Source organism: Theropithecus gelada, chromosome 5 (genome assembly GCF_003255815.1).
Source record: "Theropithecus gelada isolate Dixy chromosome 5, Tgel_1.0, whole genome shotgun sequence".
NCBI lineage: Eukaryota > Metazoa > Chordata > Mammalia > Primates > Cercopithecidae > Theropithecus > Theropithecus gelada.
Genome location: NC_037672.1, coordinates 103,858,100 through 103,880,418, shown reverse-complemented (window position 1 = coordinate 103,880,418; position 22,319 = coordinate 103,858,100). Strand labels below are relative to the sequence as shown.

The following is a 22,319-nucleotide window of genomic DNA, read 5'->3' as shown; positions in this document are numbered from 1 at the left end:
CCTGTTAATGGGCCCCCATCTCACCAATTGAATCCCAGGTTACCAGCCAGTAACAGGAGAGGCCAGGCTCCTCCTCTCTGCAAACAACAAAAACTTCCCATGGCTCCACCTTGTCCCCTCTATGTGCAGGCCAGTTGGAGATTCTCTGGGAGCCCTTTTTACTTGGCTATCTCAACACCACCTCATTTAAATTTTTCCAAACCTAAAATATAGCCCAAATTCATTCTTTTTAAAGTCTGCAAAAACATTTCAGTGTTTATGTAAAAATTTATGCAACTGCTCCTCTATTGATGAGCTTTCCAGTTTTCTGTCACCCAAAGCAATGCTCAAGCAACTATTCTTGTACATATATTTTTAGTTAATACTATTTTTCTGTAAGTTATATTCCCAAGAGTGAGATTTCTGGGTCAAAGTATATATACATTTAATGTATCTTAACAGATTCTTTGCAAAAATATTGTGATAAACTTGATTTCCAACAACATGAGTTGTTTTCTCCCCATCAATAGGTGTCATCATCTTCAACACCTATTGCTAACACCAGTTGAATACATGTAAAACCACAGCCCACTGTTACTTTATTTGCATTTCCCAACTGGAAAGATTTTATGCGTTTGGAACATTTTTATGTAAGCATTTTGGTAATTTAGACTTAGTCTTTTATGAATTGGATCTTCATATCCTTTGTCCTTTTGTCATTTTTTTTTTCTATTGGGTTACTTTTTGCTTGGCAAATTGGAAGAGCTCTATGTATGTTATAGATATTAACCCTCTGTCTGTCCTCTCAGTAACAATTGTTTTTTCAAATCTATTATTTGTCCTTTAACTTTGTATGGTAAGTTTTGTCAAACTGCATTTGTGAAATTTTTTATAGTCATATATTTCTGTGTACATGATATAGCTGGAGTTTTCGTTTTACTTCCTTTCAGATGAGTAACCAGTTTTATTTGTTCTATTTATTAATTCATCCTTTTACTACTTAAATGGTAGGTAGGTAGCTAGAGATAGAGATTGAAACGTATATCCTGGATCTATTTCTGGATCTATCCTGGATTCTTAATCCTATTCTATTTTATTTATATTGTTCTCAATACCAGAGTGATTTAATTATAATAATTTTATATCATTCTTTGATATCTAGGAGGTCAAATTTTTTTCCTTTTTTCAAAATATTTTCTGGTTATACTCAGGTGTTCATTCATGTATGTTCTTAGATTGTTTTTCCTAATTAAAAAAAACATTATTTTGGTGTGTGTGTGTATGGTAAATGACACCCCTCGTTATTAAATCTTCCTTTAATATTTCTCATTATGTTTATTATATTAGTGTATTTATTGTATTTTTTCTTTTCCTTAGTTTTGCAACCTTGATAACATTGGTATTAATTCAGTATTTCCCCTTGATAATTTGGAAGTTCTACTCTAATTCACCTTCATTAAAGATTATTTTCTTGCCCCTGAATTCACATATTTCTCTACTATTGCCTGATGACACAGTACGAACTATTCCCCTTACCAATAATTTCCCACTATTAAAATAAGACTCTTATAATACTTCCATTTCCTCCTTAGTTCTCTTTCTCCTATCCTCCATAGAGAAGTGGACTTTGGAATGCTTTTTCTGTCTCCATATTACTAGATTGTGCTCAGATAGTTAATTATTTAATTCAAGACTCCCCCTTGCAGGTTGCCCCTTTTGTTTCAAGAGTCCTTTCTTATAATTTACATTGCATATCCCCTGGTAGTTTATCATTAGCTCTTTTAATTCAATATACAAATAGTAGAAGGTCCGTATCTTACCACTGTTTTCCTTCCTCTTCATCTTTTCCCATCTTTCTGGTTAGTGTGTTTTCCCAATATACTCTGAATTGTAGCATAATATCCATGAGGCATTAAATTCTAGACATACTCTTCTGTGTACCATTATGCAATAGCAATCCCAGCTTTTCATAGGAATCAGCATAGTGGGTGTAGAGAAATATTTTGTTAGTTGGTCCTGGGGATGTTGAATCATGAATGTTAAGGCACTTAAGTGAACGTCTTGCTGCTGTTCTCCATTTGAGGCTGGTTTGTTCAGCTTTTTCTGGATGACAGTGCATGCATATTCATTGAATAAACTCATGTGTTCTGGAGATAATTACAACTTGCAACTGTTGGGGGCTCCAAAGACCATATTGCAAATATGACACGTTGGCATGCTGAGGACTTTGAACTGAAGGAGATTGGAGGAGCTTCAGAAGCAAGGTCTTTCTGTCCTCCTGCCCTCCTATGTTCCACCTCTTTTTCCACTTGAAGAAAGTCACAGAAACCAGAATTCCTCATCCTGAAAGCAAGCCATAAAACTTAGGTCACTCTCTCCCTTCTCCCTTGATGACCCTCATTCCAGAAAGGTCCTGCCCCATACCCGGGGGAGGGCATGCTACAGAGGCCAAGAAGCATCTGGATGGCCTTGCTGGGTTTTCCTGCCCAGTCTATCACAGTTTAGCACTTTCTCTTTTATCCAATTACATTGCTATATGGCTGTCCATTCTTTACCAATCCTAGGCATAAAATAGACAGTTATCTCTGAGTCTTTTGGTCTTCATTTCTGAGGGCTCGTGTATCATGTAAAACTTTGATTAAATGTTCTCGTTATGTTTTTCTCTTGTCTTTTGTTACAGGAATGTCAGCTTTGACTCTTAAGATGGGTAAGGAAAGGTATCACGTCTTTCTGCCCCTGCACATCTAAAAAACCATGAGACTAGGATTACTTTAAGTAAAATAAACGATGTCCAGCAAGTTCATCTTTGATACCCTACCACCTTTCCTATGAGTCTATTATTTGCAATAGTTTCTCATGTCCCTCCAGATGCCTAATCTGTATGCTGTTCTCATCCAGACACCAAAAATCTCTACTAAAGTTTAATTTGAAAGTGCTTTGAATATTTTAGAGGATTGGAAGATAGTGCATCTGATGTTTTTGTGCAGCTTGTGTTAAAGTCTCATTAGTGCATACAATCTGGGGTCATTAGTGATTACCCCTGTAACCTATCAGCTCTGACTCTTGCCAGGCTTTTTCCTCTAGATATATCATCTCAATTAGCATTTTCAAAGACTTCCTTTTTTAAAGCTATGTTTATCTATACTTTTTTAATTAAATTTTTTCTTAGATTTTCTATTCTACTGATTTTCAGATATACTGTACTTCTTTTACATAAAGCTAATGTTTTTACGTGGCATTGCTATTTCCCAGATTCTCACTCAAACTTTGTTTTCAAAACAAGGCTCTTTACAAGTATCTGAAAAGTTCTGTTTTTGTTTTCAATGTATGTGCTGTTTTAAGACAAAAATGTTATCCTTTTATAGGAAAACTGAAAGTTTTAGAAAAAAGTTATTTCTACTGAAATCATTCCCTTTTGCTAAACTTATTGAAAGTGACTTTTAGTTTGCATTTTTCATTAATCTTTTTCAAAGAGAAATACAGTTGTGGTGTTGATTTTGGATGACTCTTGCACTGTTCTTTCCAAATTCCCCAGGTGTGAAAATTTGAGGGGTTTTAAGTGAACCAGTATCAGCCAAATATGCAATCTGATAACCAAAGTGCACGTATATATTGAGTGCGTTTCTCTGCTGGGATGCATATTCTAATGAGGCAATTTACGAAAACAAATGTAAAACTTTGTCAGAGCAGCCTCAATACGAAGGTTCATCACATGAATGCCATTGAGGAAATAGGACATTAACAATGGCTGTTTGAACGATTCTGTAGGCATTATGTAGTAATGGGAAGGACAAGAGTAGCTAACGCTTCATTAAAAAGGATTTTTCTTTCTTGCAATTATTGGGTCTCAGGCTTGTTTCTGCTCCTGTTGCTAAGGCCAACAGCCTGCCAGATAGGAAATGATGTTGATGAAGACATAAAATCACACTTACACACATTTTTGTACTTAAACATCTAGAGAATTGGGAATAGTGTGTGTTAGGATAGGTGGAAGTTAGAAAGGAAGGAAAAAAAAAACCCGAATACATAAGGGTGAAAAAATACAATATACAATAATTAGTTCACACTCTGAAATTCCAGATGGCTCACTTTCACACCAACAATTATTTCATTGTTCTGGGTCCTTCCTCCAAATATTTTTATGGAGTTATACTCCTATGAGTTATCTCTGCCAAGATTTATTCAAAGGAAAAACCATAGCTATACAAAGTGCAATGCATAAGAATGTGTAAGTGACTCTTTCTCATTCCAAGTTGGTACCTGAAGATGATTCAGTTTTGTACAGAGGCATATTAGCCATCAGCAACTATCGTTTTCATCATTATTGCAAATTTTGGGGTTATAAGTAGTACCAAAATGGAGTACACCTATGTTCCTGTTTTAAATTATCTGTGTATATGGAACTTAGTGACATCTATACGTTGGCTTTTGGGATGGACTGTCATTACACATTCAGTGCCGTCAATAACAGCACACTATTCAAAGAATCATGGTATATGGCTCTTTAAAAAGGCAACTGCTACCAGCAGCAGCAGCAGCTTGGTTTTGCCAAGTGAATTCTCCCTATAAATTTGCATAGTAAAAAGAAAAAAAATTGATAAATTCTCTTCGTAACCACTCCAAAGAGTGTTTAATAATCTCATCTCTCCCTTTAGAATCTCTGAAGTATTCCACTAAAAGAGCTAATCATAAACTACTCAAATTTAGGTATTTTTATGTCACTATTTTTATCTAGCATAAGCTAAACTTTTCATTCAAATAAAAGAAACCACATGACCATTTAACTAACATGTTAAGAAAGCATGATGTAATGTAGAACACAGGATCAGTAAGAATTGAAAACAATTAAACCAGGTTTCAACTTTGTATGGGCAATTATTTAACTTTTCTGCTGATTCTTTGGGGTAAAATGACTGATCTACCTCATAAGGAGTTAAGAGGTGGATAAAACGCATGAAAAGACTAGTTAGAAGGCAATAACAATCTTAATAGTAATTCTGTAATAAAATCCATGACAGTACACATGCATTATTAATATATCCCCCTTACATTTGTTAGAGAAGGCATGATTATTCCTTAACTAAAATTTTGGAGGGTAGAGCTTTCTCCACAGGACAGCAAATTTGCAACATTATTGCCTGTTGAGCACACTAATTTGCCCTTCCTCGTTCCTTTTATTTGGCATCTTCGTGATAAAGTTGTAATTTTCATACTGTTGGAAAGCACTTAGAATCAGGACTTGTGTCACTATTTATGTAGCTGAAATACATGGCTAATGTTGTATACTTCTGATACTTTTATATTTTAAAAGGACATATCATTTCTCTGAAAAGTTGAGGAGGTATACTCAGGCCATTTTAATGCCCAGTTACAAGAAACAGTGAGGTATTCCCCAACTAAGAATTTTTTTTTTTTTTTAGACAGGGTCTCAACTCTGTAGCCTAGTTTGGAGTGCAGTGGTGCAATCACAGCACACTGCAGCCTCGCTTTCCTGGGCTCAAAGTGATCCTCCCACCAAACACTACCTCCTACTGCTGAAATCCTTAAAAACCAGAATACATCAGATGCTGAAGTGTTATGTCCAGTTTGCCAACAATGACATATTTCTTTGTAGATTCTGTAAGAGCTCTCCCATCCCAGCAATACAAATAAAACAGAATTAAGTTTTCTGTGAAAACAAGTACCGAATAGGGCTGAATGGATAACTTGGTCAATGCTTTCATACAACTTGAAAAATCACTCATTAAGTCTCCACTTCTTTCTCTCTTTAGCATGGATTTCTACATGGTAAAGACCTAGGGGAATTATGGAGGGAAGCATGGACATTTGGTATAATTTGGCAAGGCATAATACAGTACTTGAGAAAGAGAAATGTGACATTTTTGCAATGTACTCTTTTGTAGTAAGTCATCATAAATTTCAGCACAAATGAACTACTGATGATGCTACATCATGTGCTTTAACAAAAGACCAGGCTGGGCGCGGTGGCTCACACCTGTAATCCCAGCACTTTGGAAGGCTGAGACAGGTGGATCACGAGGTCAGGAGATCAAGACCATCCTGGCTAACACGGTGAAACCTCGTCTCTACTAAAAATACAAACAAACAAAAAAAATTAGCCGGGCGTGGTGGCAGACGCCTGTAGTTCCAGCTACTCGGGAGGCTGAGGCAGGAGAATGATGGGAACCTGGGAAGCGGAGCTTGCAGTGAGCCTAGATCACGCCACTGCACTCCAGCCTGGGCGACAGAGCGAGACTGTCTCAAAAAAAAAAAAAACACAAAAAACAAAAGACCAATCGCTTTTATTCTCTCTAGGCTTGATGTATAATTCAATCACCAATTTAGGTTTCACTAACAAATCATTATATAATCTGATCTGGGGTACAGTATTTTCAACATTTTGTTGGGAAAATTTCAACTGCCTAGGTAGTTGAAATATTATTTGAATTATATTAAAGAAATTTAATATAATTGAGAAAAATTCAGAGCAAAAAACTCACACAAGACTCCATCACCAAAAGTATTTATTCCCAAAAGAATGACATATCTTGAGAACAAAGTAACTTTTGCAATTCATTTTGTGCTTAGGTACCAAAAAATGTTAATGATGCTCCGTTCATATTTTTAGAATATCACATTGATAATGGTACTATAATATATCCTGGCCTACTAGAGTTCCATGGATTTAAATAAATAAAATTTAATTCTGCCTTCTATAACGTGCAGCGTTGTTTTATGGTTGTTGAGTTTTGTGTGAGTGTGTGTATGTATTTGTGTGTGCCTCTCCTTATTGAAGGATTCAGACAGCTATAAAGATAAAATGTTTTGTGTGTGTCTGTGCATGTGTTATTTTTAAAACAATGTCTATACTTCTGTCTCCATTGGTGCCAATCTTTTGTTGAACCTGTAAAGGTAAGGCCCAGATTCTGAAACCCGGTTAAAATCACTAATATTCCTCTGTGAGGCCCCTTCTTAGCTACCAGCTCTCCCCTATCCACACCCTCTATCTTGCTGACATGTGTGTGTAAGCCCAAATCATCAGTAATCACCTGAAGGCTGATGACCTGTAGGCTCATAAGTCCTCAATTAATTTTTATTGCTCTTACAATATTTGTAAGATGAGTAAGAATAGCTATTTGACACCTTAATATTAAGTATGGTATATGTTAAGTTTTAGGCTATAATTTCTTTTAATATACTGACAGTATGATGATACATGAAAAAGCAAAATATCAGTCTGTAATAAGATATAAATTATCCTTTATTAGGTACCCAAATAATCTTTATAAAGAAGCTAGAATTTAAAAAAAGAAGGATTGCTGCTTTTATGATCAATTTATTAGAAACTACTGTGGCAACTGTTTACAATGTATTCATTCTTTAGAGCTAGTTGAAACTTATTACTATTATTCTGCTAAATAGAAAAACTTCAAGCCAGTAGGAAATCTCAGTTTTTTTTTTTTAAATCGCTATTATTGTATTATTAGTCAGGGTTACTCTGGCAGCAAAGCAAAAATGTTCAGATGCCACATCTCCTAGCTTTTATGTTTGGCTTTCAGAATGAGCAGTTGGTCATTATCAATATTATTATAATGTGACCAGTTAATAAGTCTGACAAACATTTTCCAACTTGTCATTTTTGAAAAGGAGAGGATATTTTTGATACAGACACACAATATACAAGAAATCCCAGAGCCTGAAATTTCACGCATCCTGTGCCTACAAATAAGAAACTAAATATTAATCTAGTTAGTTTTCTATGGGTATAAAGAAAAAAACACTGCTAATCAATATTCCTGCTGAAAAATAAATTATTAGAAAATATAGGCAACTTCCACTCTCCATTATAAATGATCAAAAACCTAGGTAAAAATCTAGTGTTTCCCCAATCAGTGAAAACAATATATACCAGGTAAATGACTAGTCAAGTCTAGAAGAGAATAACACAAAAATGAGCCACTCATATTTTAGGTACAAGTGACAAATGTATTTCTCTTTATTATTTTTAAGGTTTTTTTTAAATGTCTTTTGGTAGTGGAAGCATTTTATTTGATTCCACTGTTGCTCATGGTTTGAGCCCTACATAATCCCTTCCCTTTCACCTCAAAGGGAACTCCTTTGTATGTAGCCACACACTCATCATTAGTGTGAAGATCCGGCTGGATCTGCTCCCAAATCTTCTTCTTAGGATTCAGCTCCTTGTCGGGCTCTCCTGTGTAGGAGAGAAAAAGCACAAGAAAATTGTACAGCTAAAATACAAAAATATTAAAGAGACTGTTCACAGACATTTCCAGTGAATTGTTTTGGCAGCATTTTCTGATTTTTGGACCTAATCAAACTTTTAACATTTACTTTATTTTTATTATGTCAGCAGTTTATATTCTTGATTGGTAAAATAAAATAGTTATTGTTGTTTATGTAAAAGATATTATATTTTACTCATAAATATTTTTATAAGTAATAAAGCTTAATGAATTGTATCCAAATTATCAAAATAATAAAATGGAAGATACTCATTGATATGGTTTGAGTCCGTATCCCCACCCAAATATGTCGGAGGTGGAGCCTGGTGGAGGTGAATGGATTACAGGGGCAGATTTCCTCCTTGGTGCTAGTTTCATGATAGTGAGTTATCCTGAGATCTGGTTGTTTAAAAGTGTGTGGCACTTCCCTGCTCTCTCTCGGTCCTGCTCCTGCCATGTAAGATGCTCGCTCTTGCTCTGACTTGATTTGACTGCCATGAGTAAAATTTCTGAGGCCTCCCCAGAAGCAGATGCTGCCATACTTCCCGTACAGCCTGCTGAACCCTGAGTCAATTAAACCTCTTTTCCTTACAAATTACCTAGCCTCAGATATTTCTTTACAGCAGTACATGAATGGATTAACATACTCATTTTATCATTAAATATAAAGAAAAACTGTGAAGAAAAAAAGTCTTTTGATATGTTATATTTTTACAACTGGTAGAAGCAGCTTATGCTTTACTATGTTTCAAAATACAAAATGAGCAGCTAGATCACTGCTCTAGTGCTTAAAGATTTCTTATCAATACTGGAGATTGGCTTAAATTTTGGGTTTCTCTAGCTAATGATGATAACTACTTTGGATTTCATTTGCTACCCATTCTGTTCGGTGAGATGTAAAGAAACAGAAAGGAGTAGTGAGGAGACAGGGACTAGTATTTTCTAAGCACTAGGAATATATGTTGTTGCCTAAAATTCACATAACTCTGACTAATTTTAAGTAAAAAGAAACTGAGGCTCAGAAAACACAAGTTGCTCAATGTCACATAATCAACAAAGCCCATGTTCTGCTAGTACAGCATTCTGCCCACTGACAAACCATACTTTAGAAAGTAAACAACCCTCTTACATGTGGTTAATACCCACAACCCCTCTATTTATAGTAACTCACAGTATAAATTTTATAATAAAAGAAAAATTAGTAGTAGAGCATATCTGGTTTAGGCTTAAAGACAAGTAATATACCAAACAACTCCTCTACTTAATGATAGAAAATTAGAGAGTAAAGTTAATGTAAGTTCAAAGCTGAGAATGCTCAATATTTAGAATGAAGAATCAGTCAGTTCAAGAAACAATGAAGAAAAGTAACATATCTCTTAAGCTGCAGAATTTATATTAGGAATATAAAATATATTCATATCTTATATTAGGAATATAAAATATACTCACATTTTATATTTATATTTTATATTCTGATGACATCTTATTATATAAAATAGTATTTATTTTCCAGTCATATATATATAAGAATAACAAAACTGTGTAAATTAGTTGGTCATTGTAGTTTTGTTGTTTATTAGCTCTTCAGAAACTATGAAACTGGCAAGAACATAAAACACTGCCTTCTAACATGCAGGCTTTCGGAGATAACAGAGTAGTTAATTGAATGATACACCTACAGTAGAACATGTAATGAAACTAAGACTGAAAGTGACTGGTATAAAAAAATAAGGATTTCTCTTACTCCTTTAAGGACATTTGATTCGACAATAGAGAAACTAGTAAGTAGAATGGAAAAAAAACCAATAAATAAAATTCAATTATATTGCTCCTTAGATCCATAAGATTTTTATTTTTTGTTTGTAAATCATTCCTTAATCTATAATCATAATCTTGTACATATATTGTGTTGCAAAGTGGGCACTCCAGGATTCTAGAAGGCTAGAGGCAGAGATACTGTTCAGGGAGGTCTGAGCACTGACTCAGATTTGCAACCTTTGCAACCTTGGCCCAAAAGGACGTTGCCAAACTGATAATGAGTTGGTTAAGAAGCAGACTGACATACACGCTTCTTATAAAGAATATAGATTGTGTGGGTAAATTCTTGCTGCAAGCAACATAAGCCCTAAGTATAAAAAGCTGTGATGTAGCACAAAATTAACCTTCTCAGATCTAGAAAGACAGTGCCATGTAAATTAGATAATATCCATAATAATATACAACATGTATATAGTGCTTACTAAGTGCTGGTCACTGTACTGAGTGCTGTACGTATATTAACTTGTTTAATCCTCTCAGTACATATGTAAGAAGTAATATTCATTACTCTCATCTTACAGATGAGGATATTGAGACACAAAAGTTACAGCAAAGAATTTAAAATACCAGGCAGTTGGCTAAGTGTTTTAAAAGTCAAAGCTTATAAACCCAGTTAAGACAAATACCAATTAAAATCCCCTTCTTATAGATGAAAAAGCTGAGGTTTGGAAAGATTTGAAGAGGATGAGTAAGCAAGCCATGCAGCTACCTTGGGAAAGAGCTGGTGGCTCAAGTGGGGTGAGCAAGGAAAAGTTGGAGTTCGTGAGATTAACAAAATAATGGGAAATCACTGTAAGAACTTGGGCTTGTACTCTAGGTGAGATGAAAAGCTTCTGAATAGTTTCGAGCAGAGTAATATAATCTGTTAGATCACTCTGGCTGCTCTAATTGAACATAAATGGAAGAACAGAGAGGGCAAAAGCAGGATGATCAGTTAGAAGACTTATGTAAATATGCAGATAAGAGATGTTGGCTTTGGGACTAGGGTGCTAGTGGTGTAGTTAATAATAATTCTAGGTATGTTCAGAAGGTAGAGCCACTAGGATTTTCCGAGCAGAAGATATAGGGTATAAGAAAAGCAGTTAAGCAACTAGGAGGATGGAAATGCTATCAAATAAGATGAAAAATACCATGGACAAATGGAATTCTAGGGGAAAGAGTGGGATTATGTGTCCTTCCCCCTTGGAGCATGTACATCAAAGAGTTCATCTGGCAGCTATCTAGCTTATCTAAATGACTGGGTAAAATTGCCCAAGGAATAAGCATGGAAAAAAAAGAGGTCCAAAACCAAAGTCTGAGGTCCTATAACAGTAAGAATCCAGGGAGGTAAGGAAGAATCAGCAATGGAAATGATAGCGGCAGCCAGTGAAGCAGGAGGACCACCAGAAGAGTATGGTGCCAGAAGCCAAGTTAATTAATAACAAGACTGAGAACTAGACATATAGCTACAGGGAGTGATTGGTGATTTTACCCAGAGCAGTTCTGGTGAAACAGTGGGGAAAGAAACCTGATTAAAATGGGTTTTCAAGAGGAGGAATCAAGTATAGACAATTTGGATTTTTAACAAATGGACTTAAAATTTAAACCTATACTTCCTAATTAGCTATTAATTTCTACTATTAATAAGACTCGATATCAATAGAAATAAGCATGATCTTGGAAGACTCAATATCAAAATTTAAACCTATGCTTCCTAATTAGCTATTAATTTCTACTATTAATAAGACTCGATATCAATAGAAATAAGCATGATCTTAGAAGTTAAAAGTCTGACTGTAAATTCCTATTTATTATTTGATCATAAATAGTGCATTCTCACAAAGACCTGTCATTGTCTTTGTCTCCTAGCTGTAATACTGTTTTCAAGTTAGTTTTGCTTGGTGGGAGTAGAGTGGTGAGCATATGCTCCATGAATTTAAAGCCATTAGGCATCTCTGAGAAATCATGGAGACTGAGATTTTCCCAAAATGTAATTTCCAAAAAAATGTTATTAGAGCATAGACTACTATGATTCCTCATCTACCAAGGTTCAAGACATACAGATTCATTCAAAGTCAGGGGTACTTGTAAAATAAATAAATAAATAATTTCCCTGTGTGTGTGTTTTTTTTAAGACTAGTCTACTTTTGATTAGGAGGGTGGAAATGAGTTCCAAACAAATTAATCCATGCTTTCATCCATATTTTCTGTGTTACTATTCCATGTTAAAACTCTTCATGTTGTGGTATTTCATTAAACACAGTTAATGGAGAATTTTAAGACATGCCTATATAATCACATCAGCCTTGTTGTTCAATAAAACTCAGCTATTCGCAATCAGAAATGACAAAGGTGACATTAAAACCAATCCCACAGAAATACAAAAGAACCTCAGAGACTATTACAAACATCTCTTTGCACACAAATTAGAAAATTGATAAATTCTTAGAAGCACACAACCTCCCAAGATTGTACTAGGAAGATAGTAAAAACCTGAACAGACCAATAACGAGTTCTCAAACTGAATCAGTAATAAAAATCTACCAATTAAAAAAAGCCCTGGTGTGGTGGCATAGTCCCAGCTACTTGGGAGGCTGAGGTGGGAGGTTCGCTTGAGCCTAAAAGGCAGAGATCGCAGTGGGCCAAGATAACGCCACTGCACTCCAACCTGGGTTACAGAGCCAGACCCCGTCTCAAAAAAAAAGAAGCCCTGGATCAGATGGATTCGCAGCTGAATTCTACCAGATGTACAAAGAACTGGTACCAATCCTACTGAGACTATTCCAAAAAACTGAGAAAGAGAAGCTCCTCCCTTATGTATCCTGTGAAGCCAACATCAGCCTGACACCAAAAACTGTCAGAAACCATAAGGAAAAAAGAAAACTTTAGGCCAGTATCTCTGATGAACACAAACACAAAAGTCCTCAACAAAACACTGGCAAATAAAATACAGCAGCACATCAAAAAGCAATATACCACAATCAAGTAGGCTTTATTTCTGGGATGAAAGAGGCTGGTTCGACATATGCAAATCAATAAATGTGATTCACCACGTAAATAGAAGACCAAAAATTACATAATCATCTCAACAAATACAGAAAAAGCTTTAAGTAAATCTACACCCCTTCATGATAAAACCCTCAATAGACTAGGCATCAAAGTAACATACCTCAAAATAATAAGAGCTATCTATGGCAAACCCACAGCCAACATAATACCTAATAGGCAAAAGCTGGAACCATTTCCCTTGAAAACTGGAACAAAACAGGGATGCCCACTTTCATCACTCCTCCTCAACATAGGACTGGAAGTCCTAGATAGAGCAACCAGGCAAGAGAAAGAAAAGGCATCCAAATAGGAAAAGAATAAGTCAAATTATCTCTCTTCAATAAGTTATGATTCTGTACCTAAAAAACACTAAAGACTCGTCAAAAGGCTCCCAGAGCTGATAAACGACTTTAGTATAAAGTTTCTGGATACAAAATCAATGCACAAAAATCAGTAGCATTTCTATACACCAAAGTTCAAGCTGAGAGTCAAATCAAGAACACAATCCCAATTACAATAGGCACACAAAAAATGAAATATCTAGGAATGCACCGAACGAAAGAGGTGAAAGATCTCTACAAGGTGAACTATAAAATACTGCTGAAATAAATCACAGATGATACAAACACAAGGAAAAACATCATACGCTCATGGATTGGAAAAATCAATATTGTTAAAATTGCCTTACTGCCCAAACTAATCTACAGAGTTAATACTATTACTATCAAACTACATACAACGTCACTTATAACAGAATTAGAAAAAAATTTTCTAAAATTTGCATGGAATGAGAAAAGAGTCCAAATAGACAAAATAGTTCTAAGCAAAAAGAACATAACTGGAGGCATCACATTACCCAAGTTCAAACTATACTACAAGGCTACAGCGACCAAAACAGAAGCGCACTGGTACAAAAATAGACACATAGACAAATGGAACAAGATAGAGGACCCGGAAATAAAGCTGCACACCTACAACCATTTGATTTTCAACAAGTCAACAATAACAAGCATTGGGAAAAAAACTCTATATTCAATAAACGGTGCTGGAATAACTGGCTAGTCATATGCAGAAGAATGAAATAGGACCCTTATATTTCACCATGTACAAAAGATAACTCAAGATGGATTTAAGAATTATATATAAGACCTAAAACTGTAAAAATCCTAGAAGAAAATCTAGGAAATACCCTTCTCAATATCACCCTTGGCAAAAATTCTAGGAAATACCCTTCTCAATAAAGAATTTACGACCAAGTCTCCAAAAGCAGTTGTAACAAAAACAAAAGTTGACAAGTGGGAGCTGATTAAACTAAAGAGCTTCTGCACGGCAAAATAAACTATCAGCAGAGTAAACAGACAGCCTGAGGAATGCGACAAAATATTCACAAATTATGCATCCAACAAAACTCTAATATCTAGAATCTATAAGGAACTTAATTCAACAAGCAAAAACCAAATAACTCCGTTAAAACGTGGACAAAGAACATGAACAGACACTTCTCAACAGAAAACATATGTCACAAACAAGTATCAAAATGCTCAACATCACAGAAGTGCAAATCAAAACCACAATGAGATACCATCTCATACCAGTCACAATGGCTATTACTAAGAAGACAAAAAACAAAAAACGAAAACAAAAAAAACCACACAGATGTTGGCGAGGTGGTAGAGAAAAGGGAATGAAAATTATTTTAGCCACTGTGAAAAGCAGTTTGCAGTTTCTCAGAGAACTTAAAACAGAACTACCATTTGACCTAGCAATCCCATTACTGGGTATATACTCAAAGAAAAATAGATTATTCTACCAAAAAGACAAATACACTTGTATGTTCACTGCAGCACTCTTCACAATAGCAAAGACATGGAATCAACTCAGGTGTCCATCAACAGTGGATTGGATTAAAAAAAAAATGTGGTACACATATACTATGGAATACCATGCAGCCTTGAAAAAAGAAAATTATATCCTTTGCAGCAACATGGATGCAGCTGGAAGCCACTATCCTAAGTAACTCAACACAGGAACAGGAAATCAAATACAATGTCTTCACTTACAAGTGAGAGCTGAACCTAAACATTGAGTATACACAGACATGAAGATGGAAACAAAACGCACTGAGTACTACTAGGAGGGAGGTCAGGAGTGGGGTGAGGGTTGAAAAACCACCTATTAGGTACTATGCTCACTACCTGGGTGATGGGATCACTCCTACACTAAACCTAAAGGACATACAATTTGCCAATATAAGAAATCTGTATCCCTTGAGCCTAAAATACAAGTTGAAAAAAAACCCCCAAAAACCTTAGTTTAATTTTATTGCACCATTAACAAATAATTCGCTCACAGACATACACACAAATCCTGAGTCATTTCTACAAATATGTCTCCAAATTGTTCTTACTTTTGAACCTAATTCTACTTATCTTCATTTATATCTGCCTTTCCCAATTATTCTAGTCAAATAAATATCCTTTAAATGCAGTCTTTTAATTTCTAACTGCTTTTCTTTTATCAGGTCCTTCCTCTTATATGAGATAAATACTTATTCTATATCTGCCAAGAATCCTTTCTCTTCTGCTTCAAAGACCTATTTTAAGAAACTTTCTCACACATTATGAAGCTTCATCTGTCTCAAGAGTATTTTTCTGTCTCAGGAGTATTTTTATTAGAGAAAACAGGCAATACAAAATGAAACTTCCTTTTAGATTATTAAAATCATTACATTTTAACTTAGATATTTTCTCTATATCCTGAAGTTGAGTAAAAACATGTGCAAGTATATTATTAGATGGAATTTATAATTATAAATCTAAACTTTTCATCTCTGTCTTTCTGTGCTGCAGCATGAGACAATCTACAGCGTAAGTGATTTTGCAGCACATTAATCTATTCTCTCTCCATGTCATACTTTTCTGCTATGTTGGTATTAATATTATTGCTTTAGTTAGGATAAAATCTCTCTGCGGTGTTGTGTTAGTCTGTTCTCACACTGCTAATAAAGATATACCTGAGGTTGGGTAATTTCTAAAGGAAAGAGGTTTAATTGACTCACAGTTCCACATGGCTATGGAGGTCTCACCATCATGGCAGAAGGTTAAAGAGGAGCATGTGTTACATGGCAGCAGGCAAGAGCGTGTTGTGTATGGGAACTGCCCTTTTATAAAACCATCAGCTCTCATGAGACTTATTCACTATCATGAGAACAGCACAGGAAAAACCCTCCCCCAGTATTCAATTACCTCCTACCAGGTCCCTCCCACAACAGGTGAAAATTGTGGGAGCTATAATTCAAGATGAGATTTGGGTGGGGACACAGCCAAACCATATCATTCCACCCCGGCCCCTCCCAAATCTCATGTCCTCACATTTCAAAACCAATCATGCCTTCCCAATAGTCCCCCAAAGTCTTAACTCATTTCAGTATTAATTCAAAAGTCCACAGTCCAACATATCATCTGAGACAAGGCAAGTCCCTTCTGCCTATGAGCCATAAAATCAAAAGCAAGTTAGTTATTTCCCAGATACATTGGGGGTACAGGCATTGGGTAAATACACCATTCCAAATGGGAGAAATTGACCAAAACAAAGGGCCTACAGGCCCCATCGAAGTCCAAAATCCAATGGGCTGGTCATTAAACCTCAAAGTTCCAAAATAATCTCCTTTGACTCCATGTCTCACATGCAGGTCACGCTGATGAAAGAGGTAGGCTGCCACGGCCTTGGGCAGCTCTACCGGTGGCTTTGTAGGGCACAGCCACCATCCCAGCTGCTTTCACAGGCTGGAGTTGAGTGTCTATAGCTTTTCCAGGCACACTGTGGAAGCTGTGGGTGGATCTACGATTCTAGGGTCTGGAGGACAGTGGCCCTCTTCTCACAGCTCCACTAGGCAGTGCCCCAGTGGGGATTCTGTGTGTGTGGGGTCCCATCCCACAGTTCCTTTCTGCACTGTCCTAGTAGACGTTCACGACAGCCCTGCTCCTGCAGCAAATTGCTGCCAGGACATACAGGGGTTTCCATACATCTTCTGAAACCTAGGCGGAGGTTCCCAAACCTCAATTCTTGATTTCTATGCCTCCACAGGCTCAACACCATGTGGAAGCTGCCAAGGCTTAGGGCTTGCACTCTCTAAAGCAAGGGCCTGAGCTGTACCTTGGCCCTTTTTAGCCATGGCTGGAGCAGCAGGGAAGCAGGGCACCAAGTCCCTAAGCTGCACATAGCATGGGAGCCCTGGGCCCAGCCCAGGAAACCATTTTTTCTTCCTTAGGTCCTGTGATGGGAGGGGCTGCTGTGAAGGTCTCTGAAATGCCCTGGAGACGTTTTCCCCATTGTCCTGGCAATTAACATTTGGTTTCTCATTGCTTATGCAAATTTCTGCAGCTGGCAGAAACGGGTTTTTCTTTTCTACTGCATCGATAGTCTGAACATTTTTCAGACTTTTATGCCCTGCTTCCCTTTTAAACATGTTCCAATTCCAAACCATGTATTTGTGATTGAATAAAACTGAATGCTTAAGAGCACCCAAGTCACCTCCTAAATGCTCTGCTGCTTAGAAATTTCTTCTGCCAGATACCCCAAATCATCTGTCTCAAGTTCAAAGTTCCACAGATCTCTAGGGAAAGGGCAAAATGCCACCAGTCTCTTTGCTAAAGCTTAGCAAAAGTCACTTTTGCTTCAGTTCCCAACAAGTTCCTCATCTCTATCTGAGACCACCTCAGCTTTGACTTTATTGTCCATATCACTATCAGCATTTTGGTCAAAGCCATTCAACAAGTCTCTAGAAAGTTTCAAACTTTCCCACATTTTCCTATTTCCTGAGCCCTGCAAGTATCCAGGAAGTCTTTCCTATCTTTTTCTGAACCCTCCAAACTGTTCCAACCTCTGCCTGTTACAGAGTTCCAAAGTCGCTTCTACACTTTCAGGTATCTTTACAGTAGCGCTCCACTACCCAGTATCAATTTACTATATTAGTCTATCCTCACACTGCTAATAAAGATACACCCAAGGCTGGGTAATATATAAAAGAAAGAGGTTTAATTGACCCACAGTTCCACATGGCTGCAGAGGCCTCACAATCATGGCACAAGACAAAGGAGGAGCAAAGGCATGTCTTAAATAGTAGCAAGCAAGACAGCATGTGTGGGGGAACTGCCCTTTTATAAAACCATGAGATCTCATGAGACTTATTTACCACCATGAGAACAGCACAGGCAAAACCTGCCCCCAGGATTCAGTTACCTCCCATAGGGTCCCTCCCATGACATGTGGGGATTATAGGAGTTACAATTTAAGATGAGATTTTGGTAGGTACATAGTCAAACCATATCAGGTGTTTTATACAACATGTACATTCATGGGGGGGGGAGAATGGTTACAAGGTTTACTCAATGTGTCATCTTGAGCCAAATTTGAAAAACTCAGTAATAGTTAATAATGGTCATTTAATTTAAGCCTTATGATTCTTACACAGGACTGATTTTAACCTTTAAACATTACAAACATCACTTTGATAACTGATTCCAAAACTATTAAGTAATTACTAGTAAATACCTACCTGGGAAAGCATCAAAAGTAATTCTGTCTCCAGGAACAGACCCATTTGGAGGAGCCAAGATTTCAACCTTCTCTGGTGAACTAGCACACATGAGCATTGCTTGAGATAATACTCCCCTCATCTTTGCAGGTTTCAGGTTACAAAGTAAAATCACCATCCGATTTTGCATCTGTGTGAAATATAAACTGGTAAGTAAACATGTACACAGATTAAGCCTAATCATATCCAGACTACATTAAGCTACACCTAATATGCTAAGTATCAAATGTTCTACTTTTGTGGATGTACCTTTGTCTTTGTGTGCCCAAAGTCTCTTATTGTTGTTATAAAGCTTTGCATAAACATGAAAAAAAAAATTCCTCCAAATTGATAACACATTATGGTTGAAAGAGCAGAGGAATTTCAGTTAAAAATTTACTGAATGAATAAATAAATGAGTGAAATAGATTTGGTTGTGAATTTCAGCTGCCATTTACTAGCAATGAGAATGCATAAAGTTGACATTCCTGTTTCCTCAAAAATGAGAGAAATAATATTGAAGAGTTGTCATAAGGATTAAATCATAATATGCATATAAAGCATTTAGCCTAGCATTAGAATTAAAATGGACACATTTACACATGTGCATTTTCTTCCCTATACATTTGATCATTTCCAGAGCTATGCTACATTTATTTTTTAATTAAAAAAAAAATTGGTTGGGCATGGTGGCTCATGCCTATAATCCCAGCTTCTTGGGAAACTGAGGCAGGCAGATTGCTCGAGCCCAGGGTTTTTTTTCAAGACCAGCCTGGGCAAAATGGCAAAACCTAGTCTCTACAAAAAATAAAAAATTTCCCTGGGCATGGTGGCATGCGGCTATAGTCCCAGCTACTTGGGAGGCTGAGGTGGAAGGATTGCTTGAGTCTGGAGGCTGCAATAAGCCTCGTTTATGCCACTGAATTCTAGCTTGGGCAAGAGTGAGACCCTATCTCAGGGAAAAAAAAAAAAAAAAAAAAAATCACTTAACAATTCCAGCATCATGCAACATGCAACTAACATGCAGGGCTATTTCTACAATTTTTTAATGGAAGCAAATAGAAATTTCTTTAATCTTCAAATTTGAAGTGTCTTAATTTTTTTCTCCAACTAGCAAAAGTGAGAAAAATAGTTATTTAAATTCTTTCAACATGTTTAAAATGAATCATACAAGAGGATTATTGCTTGAAGGAGAAAAAAAGATGTATTCTAGATAAAAGATGGTTTTATAAATAAATGTCATATGCGAATTTACTCTGAAATACTATGATTTTAAAAAATGAGCCTAAGAGTCAAATTCGAAATGAATTAGGGGGTCTTCATAAACAATATTTCTCTTCAAATGCTTCAAATAACTTGACAATGTCACATATATGAGAACTTAAAAGTTACAGCAAAAATGTTTAAGAGTAGCAAAAGGATTAGTTAGAAGCAATCCTTTAAGGATCTGATGATAGCTATGAACCTTTTCCCTAGAAAAAAGTACAACCTACAAAATAGAGTATGTAATTTTGAGTACTAAGTGTCCCTGCTTTATAGAATGTCTACTAGTACTATCTTCTTTTTTTTAAACTTTTATTTTAGGTTGTATCTTGATGGGTTAGATACAGATGTTTATAAAAATAGCTTTGCTTATGGTTGTGAATGATGGCTGCTGGAAGAGAAAAAATAGTCCACAACTTATAAGAACAGAAAAGATGAAGCCCAAATGAGGAGTTTTTCCAATTTAAGCTGGCTCAAGATCACTTGGTTCTTTTCTCCAGGGCTCCTAACTTCATAAGGAGTTATGAATCAGTCCTGGTCCTATGTAACATAAATATTAAAAAGTAAAAAAAGCACATGCATATGCCAAGTCTATTTCTTTTTTCCTAGATAAGAGAAACTTCACTGATCTCCTTAATTCCATCTTCCTCCCATCAACAGAGCAGCCAGAATGATCCTATTAAAATGTCAGGCTGACCAATGTTATTCTTTTGCTCTAAAATCCTACAATGGCTTTCATCTTACTCAGAAAGAATGCCAAACTCTTTACAATGATCTATAAGACATTTGGCACCCTTATCTCTGATTTCATCTCCCATAACTTTCTCAGTTATTAACCCTGCTCTATTCATATCGGCCTCCTGTTCCTTGAACATCCCAGGCATCCATCTCTCCCAGGGCTGCCTGAAATGCTCTTCAGCCAGATAAACACATGACTTGCTTTCATTTTCTTAGACTTTTTCTCAAAAGTCACTTTCTTTATGAGGTCTTCCCTGGGCACTTTATATAAAATATCAGTATCATCCTGGCTTCGATACTTATTAGATTCTTTCCCTATTTGATTTTTCTCTTGGCACTTATCACTATTTAACATACTAAATATTTACTTATGCCTCGGTAATATTTCTGACTCCCTTAGATGAATGTGAGCTTCATAAAGGCAAGGCTTTTGTTAAAAATATGTTTGTTGCTTGGGTGTGGTGGCTCACACCTGTAATCCCAGCATTTTGGGAGGCCAAGGCAGGCGGATCATCTGAGGTCAGGAGTTCGAGACCAGGCTGGTCAACACAGTGGAATCCTGTCTCCAATAAAAATACAAAAAGTTAGCCGGGCATGGTGGGCTACTTGGCAGGTTAAGGCAGGAGAATTGCTTGAATCCAGGAGGCAGGCAGTGGTTGTAGTGAGCTGAGACTGCCCCACTGCATTCCAGCCTAGCTGACAGAGTGAGACTCCGTCTCAGAAAAAAAAAAAAAAAAAGTTTATCTATTTCTGTATTTTCATTTGTTTCTGTATCCTTTACTTAGGTGCTTAATAAATACTTGCAGCTATAAATATAATTGAATGAACACAGCGATTTGTTGAAGTTCACAAAACCAAGAAGCAGCAGAGTAGCAATAAACAAAGGCAGAACTATCCTAATGTTGAAATTCATATTCTTTGCAATATCTCCGAAGCACCATGGGACAGAGGAAATAAGTAGATGATTCAAATCACTATAGAAGACATCTAGAAAGAGGACATTTAAAACTATTACTGTCTTTGATTCTTTCCACTGTTATTAGATTTTTTAAAAACCACTTATTTCTTCAAGAAAGTAAATATGGTATTCAAAAGTAAAGAAAAAGGAAGAAAGTAAACTTTTGTTGAGGAGGTTTGAAAGCTTATAAGAAAAAAAGAGCAACAGTTAGAAAACACTGCTCTGAAGGGTATCATCATGGAGTATCAATTTGCTTTTAAAACGGTTATCATGCAAGGTTATCCTTCATAAAATATACCATCAATACTTTTCACATATTCCAAATACTCAGCTCTAATTTCACTATATAAAGAATTAAATTTTAAATAGGGAATAATATTATATAAACTGTCATGGTTTGTTTTCTGAAGTTACACAAAAGCACAGTTCCTGGTGCTAAACTTACCAGAAGAAAGGAAAAGTGGAGATACTCTAACCTCCTATCAATTTCTTTTATGAAACACTTAAAACCCAAACTTCACTGGCTCAGATAATTAATCATTGGAGACCTAAAAGAAATGAGCTTGTTAAGTAGGAAGCAGAAGAAATCACTTCCTTGTACTCTTGATGATAGGTCAATATTGATCCATTACCCGTACTGTGTTCCAGCAATGGTGAAATTAGAGAGCCAAAACAAAAGCCCAGGCCAGGGATCAAAACTACAATTTTGATGCAATTC

The 22,319-nt window shown here is 36.2% G+C and overlaps 1 protein-coding gene across 3 annotated transcripts in view; it reads right to left on the bottom strand.

The window, feature by feature from the left end:
• Positions 1–6,490: 6,490 nt before the first annotated feature.
• The window catches only part of AIMP1 (aminoacyl tRNA synthetase complex interacting multifunctional protein 1), a 32,043-nt gene continuing 16,214 nt past the window's right edge, over positions 6,491–22,319 (bottom strand). For 2 of the 3 annotated variants that reach the window (XM_025384919.1, XM_025384917.1), the window contains exons 6-7: positions 18,625–18,793; positions 6,491–8,191 (exon numbers count right to left, since the gene is read on the bottom strand). In XM_025384919.1, coding sequence (XP_025240704.1) covers positions 8,025–8,191; positions 18,625–18,793 — 336 coding nt within the window. In that variant the 3' untranslated portion in view covers positions 6,491–8,024. Of the gene's footprint in view, positions 8,192–18,620; positions 18,794–22,319 lie in introns of all 3 variants that reach the window. The other variant, XM_025384918.1, reaches the window with a different exon arrangement.